A 19,648-nucleotide genomic window follows, 5' to 3' on the forward strand; every position below is an offset into this window, starting at 1 on the left:
AAACACGTGATTTATGTTACAGTACTCTGCTACTAATCTACACAATATTACATTAAATTGGCTTAACTTTGACTAACTGCAGCAGCCATTAAGTTTTTGGTAATAAAAAATATAATAGGCATATTGTAAAATTCTAGCCTTTCTTGATATCCCACATTTTAGTGGCAGAACTTCCATATTTCTACTAAAGTCATTTTTATGATATAAATTCAGAACTTTCTTCTTCTTCTTCTTCTTCTTCTCTTTAATGGCGAATCGCTTCCACTTGGAGCATATATCGCCACCAATTCAGAACTTTAACTGGTTGTGGAGAGTTTTAAGGCCGTGTCATAGTTTCACTAAGGTAATGGTACTACCTCAAGCTGCTCCTCTAAACTGTCACAGAGGGGCGGCACCTGGACGGCTGAGCGAATAAAAGCGGGACGATGACAGCCCTCCGTAGTTTGCACTGAGAGAAGAAGAGGAGCTGCGTGAAGGTAAGACACCCTGCTGATCCGGTCAATTCGATTCAGCTGCGGACAAAAAAAAAGCCGTAACTGTGCAAAAACTTGCGAAATTCAGGGTCTGAAGTTGTGTTAGTATATTTATTTTGAATGCTGAATCAGAAGTCATTTAAAAAATATATAATATTGAAAAAGTGCACGTAATTCGCGACTTTGTATATTTTTTTATTTAAAACAATTAAAGTTGAATTGGAGTGTGTAGCTTTAAGCTTGGTGTGTCAATTTGGAACTCACTAAAATTATCTGAACTGTGTGATTTTAGTTTGTTTTATTTCACTGTTTCTCCTTGGTCTGGAGGTTTTAAAGTGCTTCATAAATAAAGCTGTATGAACTAATTCTGATATTTGCATGACTTTATGTGCGTTTTATCCTCGGGTATTTAACGTTGTTTCCCCCCCAGATGAACTGGCTTTTATCCCTCGCTGCTGTATGCGTCCTCGTCCCCAGCGTCCACTGTGCCACGGGGACAGGTTTTTAAACTTTTTTTATTATTGAATCTTTATCGACTTTTTTGGATAAACCTTGAGTCCTTGCTTAGGTTGCTTGACATTTTTTTGATTTGTTTTCCCCCCCCTATAGGCTGGTGTTACCATGATGCAAGTTGCAGTAAGTAATTTCACTTTTTATCCCCACTTGAACACAACACCATATTCACCTCAGCTACTAAACGTCTCGTTCCTGTTTGTAGATGACACAAAATGGCCCACCCTCTTTCCTTCTTATTGCGCTGGGAGTCGACAGTCACCGATTAACATCGTCCCAGCATCTGCCACAGCTGACTCCAACCTCACTGCATTTACATTCCTCAACTACAACAGCGACTCTGCCCTGAAAAAGATCGAAAACACTGGAAAGACAGGTGGAGTGAGGGCGCGTAAATCACTTAAGTGGGGTGCATTAATTATATTTGCTAGAGTAAGGGATGGCGTGCTGGATCAAATGTAATGGGAAAAATCAACAATACAGCATACAGAGAGTCTGCCTTCTATCTGTGGAAATGTGACGGAAAGAGGTGCAGCCAGGATTCTTAACGATAGTTATGATGCTTTAATTGTAGTCTATGATGTCCTATTTCTATCCTACACATAAGCTACTGTAATATGTATTTACTTATTTTGCTTTAGTATATTGGTCTTTTATTGAACATTCTAACTTATCAAGAACATGTACTTTATATTCTTTGTGATAAATGTATTTTGAAGATATGTATAGAATTGCTTTTTAGAATGTTCTATTTAACAGGGACAGTGCACATTAATCAATATTTCTGTAAATGTGCCAGAGTTGACCAAGAGGCTATTTTTCATCTGTATTCATTATGATGTTTTTTTTTTTTGTGTCCATTCTGCTCTCCCCCCCCCCCCCCCCCCCCCCTCCTCCATCAGTCAAAGTCACCCTCGACAGCGGGATTAAGATTTCCGGAGGGGGTCTGCCCGATCCCTACGACAGCCTGCAGTTCCACTTGCACTGGGGAAATGGCTCCTCTGTCCCCGGCTCTGAGCACACTGTGAACGGCAAAAGATATCCCATGGAGGTAATGCACAGTCTTTGTTTTGTGATAAGCTATCGGCTAGAAATGTTCTGTTAAAGTCACATTCAATTCTCTCTCTCTCTCTCTCTCAGTTACACATTGTCAACAGCAAAGCAACCTATAATCTTGACACAGGTCTAGCTTTGAAAGACTCAACAGGACTTGCTGCTCTTGGATTCTTCATTGAGGTGAGGAAAGATTCATTCACATTTTTGTAATGCCAGTCAGAAAAGTCAGTGCTCTGTGTTTAAGCCACTTCTGCAACTTGGTATGTTTTTTCAAAAAGTCAAATGTTGCGTTTAAAAAAACCCTCTTTGCATCCTGTTCGATGCAACTGTTGGACCGCATCACGTAATGTCCTTACCTTTTTAATTTGTCACATCACTGTTGACCTATTCAGCCATTACCCTCCCATGATGTTCCTCAACCAAGCTGGAAATTAAATATTGTGTCAATTTTTTTTCTCAGGAAATGTCAGGTGATGCCACTGGGCAACCTGCAAAATGGAACTTGTTGAGCTCCTACCTGTCAAAAATTGTAAACAAGGGTAAGGAAATGTTTGACATTTGACTTTTGAATGAAATGCTTCTTCTACAGTCCCTTCATGGTCTTGTTTCTGCCCTTCAGATGAAAGCGCCACAGTGGCATCAGGAATTTCACTGGATGATCTCCTGGAAGGGGTGGATCGCACCAAATACTACCGCTACCTCGGCTCCTTGACCACGCCCACCTGCAATGAAGCCGTGGTTTGGACTGTGTTTAAGGACACGATCAAAGTCAGCAAAGATTTGGTAAGTTATTTCTTCTTGTGTCATTAAACAAATAATTCGCCAACAAAGCAATCATTTGTAAATCAAGGACTCAATGCTATCTTGCATTCCTGAAAAGGTAGAGAAAAGTCTTGAAGAATTGGGTTAAAAACAGCTCTTTTAACATGGATAACATAAAGTAAATCAAAACATCACATTACACAATCTCTTAAAACTCGTGCATTGTGATAAGTCTAATTTTATTAGGTCCTATGTTGACTGATTCCCTTTTTGATACTCTCCTGTGGATCCAGTAATATTTTGCCGAAACGTGTGTGTATATATATATATATATATATATATATATATATATATATATATATATATATATATATATAGGAATTTGTGAGCATACAACTGAATGAATGACAATTGGGTTACACTGCATGAGTTTTGTCAGAGCTGGCAAATAGTTATTTTGATAACATTATCCCGTTAAATTCAGTCCCCATTTATTTTTGATCCATCAAGGCTTTTCTACAGTTTGTCTTGTAAGATAAACTAAGACTCAGACAATGCTTCCTGTAGCTAACGGGGTTAATGTCTTGTTTTCAGATTGACAAGTTCAGCACAACCGTACACATCGCTGACAACTCATCAGCGCTTATGGTCAATGTCTTCAGAAGCATCCAGCCAGCGCAATCTGTCACAACCCAGTCCTCCTGCTCCACCTCCGGATACTCTCTGGGGCTAATGGCCCTGAGTCTTGTTCTGGGAGGGTTTAGAGCCATTTAAGGCTGTGTCTCAGCACTAAATGGTTTGATGGTAAACCTGTTTGCATGATTTCTTACCAGAGATTGTTGTAATGGCTAATTTTGTAACCTGTTTCACTTTCATGTTGTCCTCATCCAGGTTGATAGAGACAGTATCAGGCCAGATACTGTCAGCATAGGAGATGTTGCAAAGCTGAACACTCAAAAATGAAACTGGTTCTGCTTCCTTTTAATGAGTGTGATGAGGATTTAGGCATAATTAAAATCATTAATATTTATCACCATTGTATACCTTACATTGTTTAGCTCTGTGTTGCACTACTTGCACATGTGACAAAACTGTTAGCTATTTTAAAATGATATTTTTTATAACCTAGTTATTGCTTTGATAGTTGTGGGACAAATGTACATCAAAACGGTTTAAATGAATGTTGGGAAAACCATCCCAGTTGTTGCACTTAGACTCAACTTTAGCAAGAAACTTCAGAGGTCTCTTTTGAGTGTTCTTATCCTTTTCAAGTTTAACAAACATGAAAGCCCTATTGTTTAAGTATACTATGTTACTTCATAACTCACACTAATGTCGCATTACTTCACTGGTCATATTATCAAAAGACCTGAGCCACTTACAGCTACTCTTATCACAAGGCAATATTGATTCTCCTCTGCGAACTTCCTTGATACACATTGATATGCCTCAAACTAAAGATGAAGACATGTTGTAAATATATTGCATTCCCTGTTAAGGGAGATTATGAAGGTCTTTGAAATAACCAGTGTACAAGTTTTTTAATGTCTGTGAAGTAAGAGCTTGAGTATCCTGTTAAAGCAAGAATTTGTCATATTTAAAATAAAGGTATTAAGTAAAGTTCTTGTGTGGTTATCACATTACTCTTAGATTTGGTGCTACTGTAACATCGGGTGATAGTTGTCTTGTCAAGCTATCTGAAAGAAGATGGAAAACAAAGGGTGTGTCCAAAAGAGATAAGAATCAGTTGATGCATGGGGCTTTCACTGGGGAGCGATCGGCATGCTTCAGTTACCATGAGTCAGGAATGTCACACACCTAACAGACGTAGCGAAATAATTTACAAAGACGCAAACTAATAAGAAATCCTCTTTTTTTTATTTTATTACACACACCTGCAGATACAGTACATGCCATTACAGCCAATACTCACAACAAAAACCTGAAGATTAAATTAATTTACTGCACAACTTCTGCAAAGTCAAATGAATGGCACATGTCTGCAGATTTTTATAAACATTTACAAGATTAAACATTTTCTTTTTACATTATAGCAATTAAATCAGTGCAAAAATAACTAAAGTTCGACAAAAAACCTTTTGATGTATGATTGTTTAAAACGACTTCCTTGCATTCATTTTGTAGTTTGTTTTTTTATGACATTTGTCATTTCAGGAACCTTAATTCCCCCACTGACTGATTAATGTTCACTCTGCTTTGAACAGTCACTATAAAATATGATTGCGTTAGAGTCCACATCTCTGTTTGCAGAACTGTTGCAATAACATAGCCAAGCCCACTATCAGCTCAAATGTCTCCATGTACAGTATATGCACAAGATTTAAGTACTTTTCAGTCTTTTTGTGTGGCCTGTTTTACTGCCCAAACACGGGGTAGATGAGTAAAGCTTAAGGGAGTTTCTATGCTTTGTCCTATATAGGCTCCATGTAATTGAATACTTTCTCATCGAAAAGTAGGGAGTGAAGTTCTATAGCAGGATGGAGGGGGGAGGCTAAATGTATTGTCATGGGTCAGCTTTATGTTCCTAAGAGGTCGAGTATTTACAATAACTTAGGTCTTATGCTATAGTAGAAGAGAAGACAGAGAAGAACTCAAAAGAAAACATTTGATCTACCGGACGATGGGAATGTGCTGAAACCGCATTATCAGGTCTTTCAAGATTACTGTGGTCAATGTTTTAAAGCCAACATTCTTTCATTGTTCCTGCTAAAAAAATTATAAATAATGTAACAGTATTTTTCTGTTTACTGGATTAACTACACCACTGTTTAAATAGATTTTTGTTATAAGCTTTCATTTACAAAATAACACTTAGGTGTTTCTTATGCAAACTAGATATATTTACAATCAATAAATGGAGATTGTGAGGGTAGACTTGCTGTTTCCCTCAAATTATTGTATACATAGACACCTCAAAATTCACTATAAAAAGCTAGAAGCCTTCTTTATTAGGCCTTAGAAATGCAAACCAACCCTAATATAACTCCTTTAGGATAAATCGTGGTTCCACAAGCAGCAATTCCTATCAAATATGAACCACCAATGTCATTGATTGGCTTTATGTACCCCAGAAACATTTTTATTTTTGATATAAAAAAGAATTCACAAGGCTCTATGGAATAGGTTATTCAACATAGGGCGGGTATTTATGTAATCTGAAACCAGCTTGTGGGTTTTAATGTACTGTGAGTGTAAAGAGCCTTTATGTTCCCTTTAATGGAACAAGGGAAGAAGGACAAAAACATCCTGCAGCCACTTGGTATCCAAAAAATGACATCTCAGCTATCTATTTTCTAACAAATGCATGAATTATCAATACAGTAGAGATCAGGAGGAGCCAGCTGCTTCTGAGAAAGGATGAGGATCCCTTTAAGTCGCAGCTGCACTCCTTTGGGATGCGAGGAGTGGAGGTTACAGGCGGAGCTGGACATCTGAGCCAGTCCACAGCGATGGATTTAGACATGACGACTTCTTGGTTCAGTCCTCCTTTCTTCAGCACCCAGTAGAGGTTGTCCTTGAAGAAGTAGGCATCTCCTAAAGAGCAGGAGCAGTATGTGTGAATCTCTTTCTTCTATCAGACATTAAAATACAGCATCAGCCTGCATCTAAATCAGCTTTATAGTGGTCAAAAACACTGCAAGGCTGCTTTAAAGAAACAAAATCTTCAGCCTAATTGTAATTAAACTGATAGCCTTTTCTCATTTTCGCTTTGATCGATACTTTTCTAATGTTTTATCACTTCATAACTTCCATACCAGCACCTTAATAAAAGTCCTCTGTGGCTTTGTTTATTTATGTATCACTGGTGCCAGAAACTCATCACATATTTATGTTTCTGAACTGTGTTACCTTCTCCCCAGCTGATGATGTCATCCATGTGAGGCGGCACTCCCCCCCAGAGGCTGTTGTTCCGGGGGTAGCCCTGCTCCGGCTGCATGGTCCCCTTTTGGTCCTTGGGACTCTCGTCAAACCTCCAAAACTCCCCGTCGCTGAACAGGTAGGTCTTGCCGTTGTGGGACCAGACGAAGGCTGCGTCCACCCGCTCCACCGCCCCCCCGCTCTTAGTCTTCATGCCCCAATCGGAGAGGGGCCTCGGGTAGCCGCTCTGGGCTATAGTGTCCCTGAAGACCCAGTACTGAGGTCCTGGATAGAAGGAGGAAAGATGGTTGGTTTGTGTTTAAGAGTCTTGGTTTTAAAGGTCCCCAATTATACTGTTTTTCATCAATATATTATAGGTCTCAGATAAATACAAAACATGTCTCTGAAGTGTTTGGCTCCAAACGCCAAACAGTTCATTGCAGCATTACCCATAATCCCCTCTGTTTCAGCCCTGTTTCAAAAGTGCGGATTCTCTGTCTGTTACTTTAGATGAAAATAAGGAGCCCCTCCCCACGCCCCTCTGAGAGATATTTGGTTAAAAAGATCACAATGGGGCTCTAGGAGGAGATTCAGGTGATAAGGGGGGGGGGTTACCTTGGTTAGTTATTGGCCAATGGTTACACAAGCCAAAAAAACGTTATGACATCATAAAGTGGACAAAATCTGATCAGCTCATTTTCAGACATGTTTTTAAATAAATGGATCAGGACAAAAAGAGACTGAATCTTTTTTCCTGAAACTTTCAGAATCTCTTTCCAAAGAGGGGACATGTGTTTATGTATATAAGACGTGAAAAAGTGGATTTTGCATAATACAGGGTATATGCAGGAATCCTGAAGTCAAATGTAATACCTTTTAAGACCTTTTTTAAGACCCTTTCCATACATTTTAAGACCTCATCGCAACTTTGAGTTCTAACCAGTTACATTGGCTACACACTTTACCTCACATTTACTATATTGATTGTAAGATAGCAAAACTAAACAGAGAGCAGACAGACTACTGAAGCCTCCTTTCCACATGAACTTCAACCTCTCTGTGAAGGTCAGGTTTAATGCAGTATGCTGCTTTTTTGCTTCTGTAGACTCTGTGCTCTTTCATTCCAGTAAAACTCCTCAGAAACCAGTATTTGACCAATAAACAAAACAATTGACAAAACTTTGAACAATGAAATATGTTAAACTTTGGTGAGCTTGGTGAGCTCCCTCACAAATACCCAGGGGTTAAATTGGGCTGGGGCTGTCCGGGGCTAAGCCCTGGCACATAGGACGATGCTCTGACGTCATCACCCTCACACATTTGTCATATGTTTACAAAAAAGGATATAAATGTTAAGACTTTTCTCGTTCTTAATATAGACTATATTTAGGGTCTATATGTGTTGACTTTACTTTAAAATAGCAGATCTCTGTGACCAGATATAGTTTGGCTTAGACCTCGGCCCCACAAGGACGCATACGGTAAAATGCATACGCAAGCGCAAAAAAGGCTTCCGTCCACACGCATTCGATTCATTAACGTGTCCGTTCAATCTAGACCGCTGGAAATGCTGGAAACGATGTAGTACATATGTCAGGCCTGTAAGTGGCGCTGCTGCCGCCCGAAATACACCAAAAGCAGCGAAGAAGACCCCGGAGCATGGTTGCCATGGTTGCCCTTCTGTTTATTCTCCGCGGTGGACGGCGTGTTCTCCTGCTGTATCTCTCAGGTAGTCCACCAGCAGATGAAAAAGACGCACCTCTCCGCGTCTTCCAAGGAACGAGGGGACCGTGCGGCAGTTTCCGTAAAAAAAATGTTCCGCCGGTCAACATGTCCGTTAAAGTTTAAATCTTCCGTACAAAATTAGAAAAGTGCCGGTCAGAGCTCTTCTTTGTTATTTATTGAGCTTTAAAACAAATTGATAACGACTCTGTTCTCTGTATAATAATATAAGAATATTTGATAAACGGTGACTGCCTCTCTTTCCCTTTCCCTCCCCCTCTTCTGACAGCCCAGCAGCAGCAGGAGACGTGGGGAGAGGGAGGCGGGCTATTTCATCGTTATCAGAAAATGATAATATAGGGCACACACGGAGCCGTTGGACCCCCAGAGCGTTGCGTATGTCGGTCTACCCACCTTGGGACCCGTTACCGTAGTCCCCCCCCCCCACCCCACACAGAGCGGAGTAAGGCAACGAAACTTAAAATAATAAGCAGCATTTTACGGCGCGCTATGCATGGGGCTGCCTTGTGGGGTTTCCCGACTCGTCGTTTCAGTAAATTAAAGGGTGTTTCATGTTGTCGTTGCTGTGAACCTTCTTAATACCTTGGAAAATGCCGTTTAATACTTTTTAATAGCCTTAATTTTCGCTGAATTGATTTATCAACTTTTAATACTTTTTAAGACCCCGCGGACACCCTGTAATAGGTGACCTTTAATATAATTGGTTTATTAAAGATCTGAAGTCCTGAGGTGCAAGAAAGAAACACAATCTGGTGTTCTATTTTCTAGGTCAGACATAGTTTGTTTTTGGATTATTATTTTAAGTTACTTTTTTCATATCTTTGAAACAAAAAATTAAACAGTCTTTGTTGTAATTCAGATTCAGGCCACAAGAGGCTGAAGTGCACCACTACCCATTCACACTCCAATTATGCAGAGAATTGCCACTTTCTCTAGGGAAGCTAACATTCATACACCTTCACACACCCTTGGCCAAGTTCCTGTTTGTACGGCAGAAATCATGCCAACATTTTTCCCTCGCTTAAAAGAACTTCCTTCAACGTAAGAGCAAATATAGCCGTGGGAATAATCAACCGTGTTCACACCTCTGACTCAATAACACCATTGCCAAAATTAGAATCACTAAAACCAAACGTAACCACAAGATTTAGTTTCTCACCAATGAAGAAGATGATGCTGCTGTCGCTCTTCCTCTCGTACACGGCGTCCACCTTGTTTGTTCCCGGCGGGAGGCCAATCCAGAAGTTTCTGATCAGAGCCGGATTGAGGGACACCAAAGACCCGTCTCGCTTAGTCCTCCAGAAGCGGTTACCTTTCCAGGAAAGAGAGTAAACACGACACATGTAACTGTATATTCAAACACACTAAATGTACAAAACTAAAACACCTCTCAACCTTGAGTAAGTGTTTCTTGAATCATCAATGTAGACATGATTTGGGAGATTTTTAAGTACATTTCTATGTTGGGAAATTTCTATTTTGTTCATTTGTGATTGTTTCTTCTTACCTTTAAAAAAGAAGACCTCTCCCCTGATATTTGCGACTGCGTCAAAGCCTCCCTCACAGCGCTCTTTGAATAAGGGGTCAGAACTGGGACAGAAAAAGTCAAAAACTCCAGTCAAAATATATTTCACAGGATGTAGTTTGATTTAAAACAAAATACACTAGAGGGTGCAACAGGACCAAACACAGTGAGGATTGATCAGAAAGCTTTTATCTGCATCCCCTGGTTTTTAAGGAATCATCCACGAGTAAACTGATGGGATATTCAAAGCCTAAGTGCTTATTGTTTTGATGATTGTACATTCATTTTCATTGTTTCCTTTGATTTTACTCACGGCCGTGTTGGTCTTGGAGGAGATGGTCTGGGCAGGCGTGGGAGGTCAGGATCAACACCTCCTGGTGGTCCGCCATCACTCACACCTACACCACAACAGTGACAGAAGACAACATTGAAGAGGCGCTGAAGGACTGATGACAGCACCACAAAAATTGTAAAGCAAACCAGGGAAGAAACACACACAGGATGCTTTCGTTTTTAGGCACGGAAGGAAACTGTTGAAATCTGCTTTTTGTGAGTACACCTTTGCACACATAACGACACTGATAAACGGGTTTGTCAGATGGCAGTTTATGTCCTCTTGATAGAGGTTTTAATAGACTTCTCTATCCTTTGTGGGCTGTGTTTTCAAGCTACATTCCAAAATCAACATTTGTGATCTTTCTTAAATTTGAACTTATAATACAAGCAAAAAGTCGTTCAGGGCCACTTCCACATTCTCGGAGGAAATGACCACAAACCATTCATGTTCTTTTTTACATGGAAAGGAAGCATTTCATACTACACTGAATTAAGTGAACATTCTGGTTCCCGGATGAAACCCCCAAAGGGAACTCAGTAAGGGTTGCAATTAAATGTGTTTGATATAATGATGCCAGAAGATTAGAAGCCTACTGTATACTGACTTTAGAGATCCCCTGACTACCTGCAAAAGTAATAACAATCAGCTTCAGCTTTTCTTTGTTTTGTGTGCAGGCAAATGTTTCACAGAAAACAAACCGGTATTAGAGTAGGGAATAAGAGAACACATTTGAAAGGGAAGTCAAAATAATGTGTCAAACTCGAAGTCAAAATTGTGTCATGCATAGGGGAAATGAAATCAAAGATGGATAATAAAAAATATCAGGAGACGACAGATGACATGTCAAGAATGAAGCTAAAACAACATTTCATGATCAAAGTCAAACTTTTGAGAAAAAACTAACGACTAGTGTCAGCACACAATCCAAAATTTCAACTTTTTTCTTCATGAAAAATAAAAATGTAATTTATTGTCCTATTGGCACTTATATTGTCCCATACAAACAGACATGAAACCACCATCAGCGCACACTTTAGGCAGGATTCAACAAATATTACAGACACACGTAAGTTAAACTGGTCACTGACCGTAGATCTGCTGGATGGCCAACTTGTCGTCCATAGCCAGCTGGAAGTTGGCAACGTCTCCCACAGCGCCCTGGTAGTACGGCCTCATGATGGACGGGTCAGAGGACGAGTGGGACAGGCCCAGCGCATGGCCGAACTCGTGCACTGCGACCGTGAACAAGTCTGTGCTGCCGCTGTCACCTGAGGAAGTGTGAAGAAACCATCACTACCTTCATGTAAACCAGGGATTTCCAAACTTTTTTCACGAGGGCCACATACAGAAAATTATACAAAGGCTGGGCCACTACCTAGAGGGGAGGTATATTTCATATATAAGTTCATTTATAAGTTGGGTAAATCAATCCAATAAATTATTCTTGATACTTGAAAGTGCGGTAAAAAAAAAACAGCCTCCATCACAGCTCTCCAGAGGGTTTCAATTATTTTGTTAGCAGCTTATTCCTTAAAACAGAAGCCTCAGATTGCTTATAATAAGGAGAAATATGAAGGGTATATTTCAAGCTTGTTAATATTTGTTAGAAGATGTTCCCAACTTTAATTGACTGAATTTGTTTGAAAAGTGGGCTTATTAACACATGAATACTGTGTAACATATTTGAACATATATATTTAATAAGTACAATATAAGACCAGCACAAGTTTCATTTGTGGGCTGTATGACAATTCAAAATGGCCACCGGGCCATAGTTTGGACACCCCTGATGTAAACCAATAGCTCATTATCAGTGTACAGACTGTCATCTAAAAGCTCTTAGCCATAAATCCATTCATGATTTCAGTTAGTAAATACCTCGATAGCTCCAGATCTCATCATCATCGAAGTGTGTGTCACCCGCCACTACATCCCTGCCGGGGAAGAAGGCGTGGGCCAGGGTGCCACCCTGCCCGTCAAAAGGGTACCCGTCGTCGTGGAGCATGCGGGCAAAAGTCACTCTGATGTCCCCTTCAGTCGCCACCCCCCCGCTGTCACTCTGCAGCTGACGGAAGTTCAGGGGGGCCGCGTCGCTCCAGGCTTTGAAGGCTCGAGTCAGGAGGCTGTCGACCAGACGTCCCGAGTCACCCGACAGGCCGGGTGAGCGGGAGTGCGACGGGTAGCTGTGGACACTGCAGACCAGAGGACATTTTGTATTGGAGCAAATATGGAGTGTGTTATTTTTTTACTTTAACTTAGTATAGTTTGTGAGATTTTAGTTTTGCCCCTTTAATTTGTGTTCAAAGTTTATTGTAGCTGTTACAATTTCATTCTTTTACTGCTTCACAAAAAGTAAACAAATACAATGTCAATGTTTGATGTCTGTATATATGTTAACGGTTTTCATGATTATATTGTGGTTTTTTAATTATATAATGTTACTTTAATACCTCATTTAGTTTATTCTTGTGTTAGCTCTTTGTCTTTGTGTTTTAATCTTATTTATTTTTGATGCTTTTACACTTAAATGGACATCAAAATGTCCATGGATATACATGGTTTGTGATACTTTTGTTTTTCCCTTTTAATTTGTTTTCAAAGTTTATTGTAGGTGAGTTTTTCAGAGAATTACAATTTCATTCTTTTACTGCTTCACAAAAAGTAAAAAAATAAAAAGTTCTGGCAATTTTGATAATTATTGATGTCTGTATATATGTCAACAGTTTCCATGATTAAATTGTGGCTGTTTTATTACATAAAATTATTTATTTATGTAATTCTTGTTATCCTTCTGTTAGCTCTTTGTCTTTGTGTTTCAATCATAGTTATTTTTGCTGCTTTTGAGCCTGAATCTCCCTACGGGATCAATAAAGGTGTATCTTATTTGATCGGGTTGTCCATCTGTACAACCGTCCCATTCTTTTGAACACGATATCTCAACAACACCTAGGGGATTTCTTCAAATTTGACACAAGAGGATGAACTCATAAGAATGTCAAGGTCAAAAGTCAAGGTCACTGTGCCTTTACAAAACACGTTTTTGGCCTTAACTCAGGAATGTATTTGCTGAGCTGTTTAACCAGACATGTATGTAGGCTACACTGCTGGTACACTGGATGACTCTTGCTGTAAACATATCCAATATAAAGACCAAAACAAACAAACTACTGTCTTTGTAGCTACAACCCTAAAACAGCTATCAGCACATCAGTCAGCTGAACTCTTGAGCCTGGTGGTATGTTACTTTTGTTTTGTCATTAACGTGAACACTGTAGTTCATTTCTAATCCACCCTTAAAAAGAACGTCCTGTTGCTGTAAACTTTTTAACGGAAATAAGTCTCCACTTTAGACTGAATTAAAGGGCCCAGCTGTTTTAGGAAATTACCAAACAAAAAATGTTACATCTTAAGTAGAAACCAATTGAATTGAAGAAGGAAAGTCTGAGAGCATTTAAGGATGGACTATAATGGCACTTTTTAAACACCACAGTAAACTAGAGAATAATCCCAGCCTTGTATATAAATCCTTTGTATGGACCTTTTGTATCACATTGTGTTTCTTTACGTTTTTATTTATCTTTGCCTTTTATGTTAAAAACCAATCAATAAGTTTGTGAGACAGTAAACAGTAGTCTACACTTCCCCAAAAGCCTTCCTTCCTCAACGGACATAACTTAAATCCTAACATAGTGGGCTTTAAAACCAAACAACATTTGGTATGATTTAAATTTGGTTTGGCATCCATAATGACGGCTGTAACCTTTTTTTTTTAAATATGAAAATAATTCTAATGCAATAGTGTGTGTGAGTGTGACACATAGCTCTATGACTCAGAGGGATGGTGTAAAGCCACCATAATAACATGACAGGAAACACACCTCCATGTGAGGTCTGTCTTGTGCCACTTAAGGCCTGACAGCGCGTATCTTTTCCGCCTCCTCCTCAGCCTGTCCTCATTACCAATGATATCAGGAAGAGAGCATCGAGGCGTAGACATGAGTTTAAGTGTTTCATTGTCTGGAAGAGAAGTTGATCACATATTGCTGAAACTCAAGAATACAGGAAGTTTGAGACCTCATGTGACATCATATCTGTGAAATCTCATATGCATGATATGTTGTGTTTATTGATTTATGGTGAGGCGTTGTTACCGAGCACCCCAGTTTCCTGGACCCCGCCGAATCTCTGCATGACACGAATGGCTTTCTCCAGCCCCTCTTTGGTCTGCATTCTACTTGTGCGAGGGTCCGGAGGAGGAAGGTAGCCATACCTGCTCAACCAATCCTGCACAGAAAACAAGAAACCAGAGGAAATGTGGCAATCTGTGTTTTCTCATCAAGCACAGGATGATGTAGCATGAAAACAACACGGTATATTTCTTAGTTATTGCACCCCACACCTAAGCATAGCAACAATATCGTTCAGTTTAGTTTCCTACATGACTTCAAGATAGCTGGCAAAAGCTGATGTCATGGAGGGTATTTGTTCCTCAGACCCAGCACAAAGCAGCGTGCCAGCCTTTTTTTTCTCATTAATATGATATAGCCCTGTCTGTTGAGTGAGTTGCTTGAATGTATAAAGGAAGCCTATAATGTTCACAAGGCAAGTTGTATGAGAACGGTCTGCAGGTGAAATAAAATGATGAATCTGGTGTGATTTCTTTTTTATTGTAAGCATGTATCTCCATCAGAGGAAGCGTAATATGTCTTGTGAAAGTGATTCTGAAACCTACCCTTCTTCCTGCCTTGCCTCCACCCTTTTACCGTTGCAGTTTAAAGGAAAAGGTGTTGGCCAATTCATCAACAGTTGTTTTCAGTGGGTTTTACACTGCAAAAAGTGTCCTCCTCAAGTACCATGTACTAGATCAGGGGTCTGCAACCTTTTGGACCAAAAGAGCCATTTTGGCCCCTTTTCCACCAATGTTTTTTGTCTGGAGCCGCAAAACATATTTGATAGCTTGATAGCTTATAAAGTTGTATATATTGTTACATCAAAGACAAAAACTACAGTTTTTTTTGCATTTATTATTTATTACATTAAAGAAAACTGTGTACCTCTAATAATAAACAAAGAACTCTTACTGTATAAGGAGAATAAAAAAAATACACAGGCCTACTTAAAAATAAATCAACACAGCACTTGGGGAGTCCTCTGTACATTTGAAGAAAATGAATTAAAATGGGCCCACTTTGAAATAAATAAAACATATAGCAGCACCCTAAAAAGAGTTAACTGATTGAATTATGACTGAAGATCGTCAGCACTTCCGTATTTGTCCTCCAATACGTAAAGGCTGCAGCACCTTTGGCAACTTCTCTCCACATATCAAACATACCGGTAAGCCAGCATCGTTTGCTGTGAAAGCATATAACTCTAACCACGCAGAATTAAACCCTCTGTGTTCCTCCGATACTTTTATTTTCTTTGATTTATCCATAGTTCGCTCATCGAGCCGGGGGTCAGGTTATTCAATTAAAACCGTTTTTAGGTGGTTAGGTCATTTTAAAAAGCTATATGGTTTCACTGGTACGACTTTTGCCCTCCATTCGATGCTCATGCCTCTGCAACCCTTAAAAACAGCAGCATCATACAGGATGCAACCTGGAAATATGTTTAAGTCACAGAAGTGAAACTTTGTTCACACCATGCACACACTGACGTTTCTTTTTGTAGTCGGCCAAATAAGCAGAATTCATGTTGTTTTTGAGGAAGTTTCCACAGAGCTGGATATAGGAAGACCTCTTTTTTAAAATGAGTTGTCCTTTATTCTTTGAAATATTGTGCAACTGTATTTTCTTGCATTAAAATGTTCATACATCAGAGAAACATGAAAGCCGGGGTTGCACAAGGGAGCTGTTTAGGTCCATTACTCTTTTCTCTCTATATTGTACCGCTCGGCGACATCATCAGAGAGTATGGTATAGATTTCCACAGCTATGCGGATGATACACAATTGTACATATCCGCTGAACCAAATGATGCGACAGCCATAAACTCCATTACCAACTGCCTGACAGCAATAAACAAATGGATGAACGATAACTTTCTTAAATTGAATGAGGACAAAACTGAAGTCCTACTTGTTGGCCCCAAATCAAAAAGAGAGATGCTAACAAATAACCTAGGAAGCTTAACTACTTGGATTAAACCACAGGTGACAAGTCCCGGTGTCATCCTGGACTCAGATTTGAACTTCAACGCCCATTTAAACAAAGTGACCAAAATAGCTTTCTTTCATCTCAGAAACATACGACCATTCATAAATCAAAAATGATGCAGAGAAGCTAATTCATGCTTTTATATCTAGCCGACTAGACTACTGCAATGCACTATTCACTGGTCTCCCCAAGAAAGCTATTGGAAGACTCCAGCTCATTCAAAACTCTGCAGCTAGACTACTAACGAATACCAAAAGGAGGGAACACATTAGTCCTGTCTTAGCTACTCTGGTTTCCTGTAACTTTTAGAATTGATTTTAAGGTGCTTCTCCTCACATACAAAGCTCTAAATGGACAAGGACCCAGCTACATTGCTGACTCTCTAATAAACCCGCCAAAACACTGCGATCACCAGATGCAGGTCTATTAGAGGTCACCAGAAAGAGTCATAAGAAGATCGGTGATGCAGCCTTTGTATACGCCCCAAAACTGTGGAACACGTTACCCAACAATATTAGGGAAGCCAATACGCTAGACATTTTTAATCTCTTTACCAAAGCATTTGACTGACTTTACACTATTATGCACTATTTCTCTATGTTTTATTCCCCATGTTTTTATGTTTAATTATTTAATCCCACGTTATGCTTTGCTCTTGCTGCTTTTTTTACACTGATTTTATGTCTTATTTCTTACTGATGCACTTTGAACTGCAATCCCCTGTATGAAAGGTGCTATACAAATAAAGTTATTATTATTATTATTCTCTTAAAATTGTGAAATAATGATCACTTAAGCTTCAGGTTAAGATATTTCTTCCAGACCTACATTTTTTCTTATCAAAGAAAATGGAATAATAACAAAATACTAATCTGATGCTTTTCCTTTATGTGTTTTAATAACCTCTGAGGAGTCATATGGATTTTGCTTTATGTTCACCACCCACTAGCCTCTTTGCATAAGTCATTTTATATTTATGACTTCCTGCTTCTCATATAGAGATGAATATGTGTATTATAGAAAGATATGCCTGACATGAAAGCTGCAAATGGTGTAAACTAATCCACAATTGGTATGTAAATAATAGTTTTTAAAATGACATGATTTAAAAAAATATATAATGCTTTTTTGGCACACAAATAATATAATCTGCAAAGTGAAACAATGACCAATCACACATAATAATTAGCCTGAGAAAAAAAAGCCTATGATATAGAAATATATATTCCTCTAATAGTGATAGTAAATATAACCTCCAACCCCAAAACAATAATGATCATCCTCGCTCAAAATACAAAGTTTTAAAACAGTTTAATGTGTGTAATTCACTCACCACTGCTCTGTACTGCTCCAGGACAGCTGATGTGATTCCCGTTAGGGTCGACATCATCCACAGCAGAAGACCCAACTCCATTCCGGTCACTGCGAAAACACGCTCCATTATTATCAAAACAAGTTGGTGTAAACAGAGGACACATTTCTCCTCTATAACTGACCCAGTTTCATCCAAATCCAAACCATAACAAAAGCGTGTGAGCACTGAAGCAAAGCTCACCGTGTTTCTTCTCCTCAGTCTCTCTGGGGACTAGGCAGGGCGCATCGATTAGAAACTCTCTCAGCCGCGAGGCGTTATCCGAGGCTCTCATATCCGCCCACCACGAGCATCATACAGATGTTTGGCGCGTGTTGCCTCAGGTACAGGTGAGAAGATGCGATCATTATGTACTTCTCCATCTGTAATACTTTTCAATGTCCAAATAAAAATACATTTTGACAGAATTTGGCCTGATTCCAGTTGAACACTGTAGTGTGCAACAGGCCCAGTTCCACTCATGTCAGATCATCATGCGTTTTTAAACTTCTGTTATGAAACCTTGAATCTGAAATGTGATACTTCCCTATTTTGAAAATCTGTCTGATCTTTTTAGACCTTGGATTTAATTACTGGCCCTTTTTAATTGTTCTTTTTAGTTTTGGTCCAACACAACAGAACAGTGTTGAGACTATATGAAACACAATGTTGGAACCCTGAAAAATACCAAAGGACCGACAAAGAAAGCAAGGTGTGAGGTACAGAACATAACATGATTCATATACCAAGAATATCTGATATGGCAGACACGTTTATGTCAATAGGATGGGTTAAATGCAGAATCATTTTAACAAAAGAGGATTTGAAGATTTTTCAAAAATACTAGATGTGTATAATTGTGCATGAAGAAGCTTAGGTCATACAATATTAAAATGAAATCATATTAAAGGTATAATTTGAAGATGCGAGGAAAAATAATAGGCCCAAATTAGCCTGTACCAAACATTGGTGTTTGAATTCCATGTATAACTAACTTTAAATAAATAATAAATAAATAAATAAAATCATGTTTTAAAATATATTTTTTAATATTCATCGTTGCAAAAATGTATATTTAATTGCATAAATATTTCTATTTTCGATGTAGGAATGAAAATAAATGTGTGTACAACAATATCACTCCTCTTTTGAAAACAATTGGTTTGGTATGAAGCATGCAAGATATTAATGTCGTTTTCATTGTCAACTATGTTTCCTGTGTTATACCACAGTGAGTACTTAAAATACATTTGGTGGAAATTCATGACGCTGCATTAGGCTGGAGTGCACCGGCATCTCACATCTCATGTTGGACTCTCATTGTGTTCATGCATACCAGTTCTCTCTGCAGAGCACCACTGGTATCATCTTTCTCTCCCCCTCCCCCCTTCCTCTTCTCCCGTCTTTAAATTCTTTCCATCCTCCAGGGCCCAAGTGAGCCATACCATTAGAACAAATGCTGCGCTGCTAATGGTTGACCAGCTGCCGCCCCGTCCACTGCACGATTATACTATTGACTCTTTAAAGGGATGTGGGTAATGTTTTAAGTGTTGGATGATCTCACTTCTCCACACTGACCCTCAGGTGTCCAGCATTTCTAAACCTATAAAAAGTACTTTTGTAAGCTTTAATCATAATGACTAATATAATATTCTTTCTAATATCTTTATCCTGAACAAATAACAAGTTAACCCAGTAATGACAGTTTTTGGCCACTTGGGGGCAGCAGAAAACAAGTTGTATAAGCAACACTGACATAAAATATCCTTTTTCGATAAGTTATCAAAACCAAATTATTTGTCACATTATATTAAATGTACCTATTTATATACATGATTAATGATGATGAGA

General features: G+C 39.0%; 2 protein-coding genes across 4 annotated transcripts; one reads left to right on the forward strand and one right to left on the reverse strand.

Annotated features, from left to right (window-relative positions):
* The first annotated feature begins 417 nt into the window (after positions 1-417).
* LOC307023925 (carbonic anhydrase 4-like) lies at positions 418-4,424 on the forward strand. Of its 2 annotated transcripts, XM_079657617.1 has the most exons (10): positions 426-476; positions 903-973; positions 1,083-1,109; positions 1,192-1,362; positions 1,889-2,037; positions 2,127-2,222; positions 2,503-2,581; positions 2,662-2,825; positions 3,399-3,608; positions 3,696-4,424. In XM_079657617.1, exons 2-9 carry the CDS (start codon positions 904-906, stop codon positions 3,576-3,578), a joined length of 936 nt encoding a protein of 311 aa, XP_079513743.1. In that variant the 5' UTR covers positions 426-476; position 903; the 3' UTR covers positions 3,579-3,608; positions 3,696-4,424. The 2 variants fall into 2 exon arrangements, with proteins under 2 accessions (XP_079513742.1, XP_079513743.1); XM_079657616.1 differs by having other exon boundaries at positions 418-476; positions 904-973; positions 3,399-4,424.
* Positions 4,425-4,660: 236 nt separating this feature from the next.
* Positions 4,661-18,279, reverse strand: mmp25b (matrix metallopeptidase 25b). Of its 2 annotated transcripts, none has more exons than XM_079660271.1 (11): positions 18,002-18,279; positions 17,780-17,868; positions 14,440-14,572; positions 14,167-14,305; positions 12,167-12,480; positions 11,377-11,556; positions 10,265-10,349; positions 9,934-10,016; positions 9,586-9,738; positions 6,675-6,968; positions 4,661-6,359 (listed from the first exon to the last, which is right to left on the reverse strand). In XM_079660271.1, the coding sequence occupies exons 1-11, from the start codon at positions 18,090-18,092 to the stop codon at positions 6,112-6,114; spliced, it is 1,809 nt and encodes a 602-aa protein (XP_079516397.1). In that variant the 5' UTR covers positions 18,093-18,279; the 3' UTR covers positions 4,661-6,111. The 2 variants fall into 2 exon arrangements, with proteins under 2 accessions (XP_079516397.1, XP_079516398.1); XM_079660272.1 differs by having other exon boundaries at positions 17,943-18,007.
* Positions 18,280-19,648: the final 1,369 nt, after the last annotated feature.

This window comes from Notothenia rossii, assembly GCF_949606895.1.
Source record: "Notothenia rossii genome assembly, chromosome: 11".
NCBI lineage: Eukaryota > Metazoa > Chordata > Actinopteri > Perciformes > Nototheniidae > Notothenia > Notothenia rossii.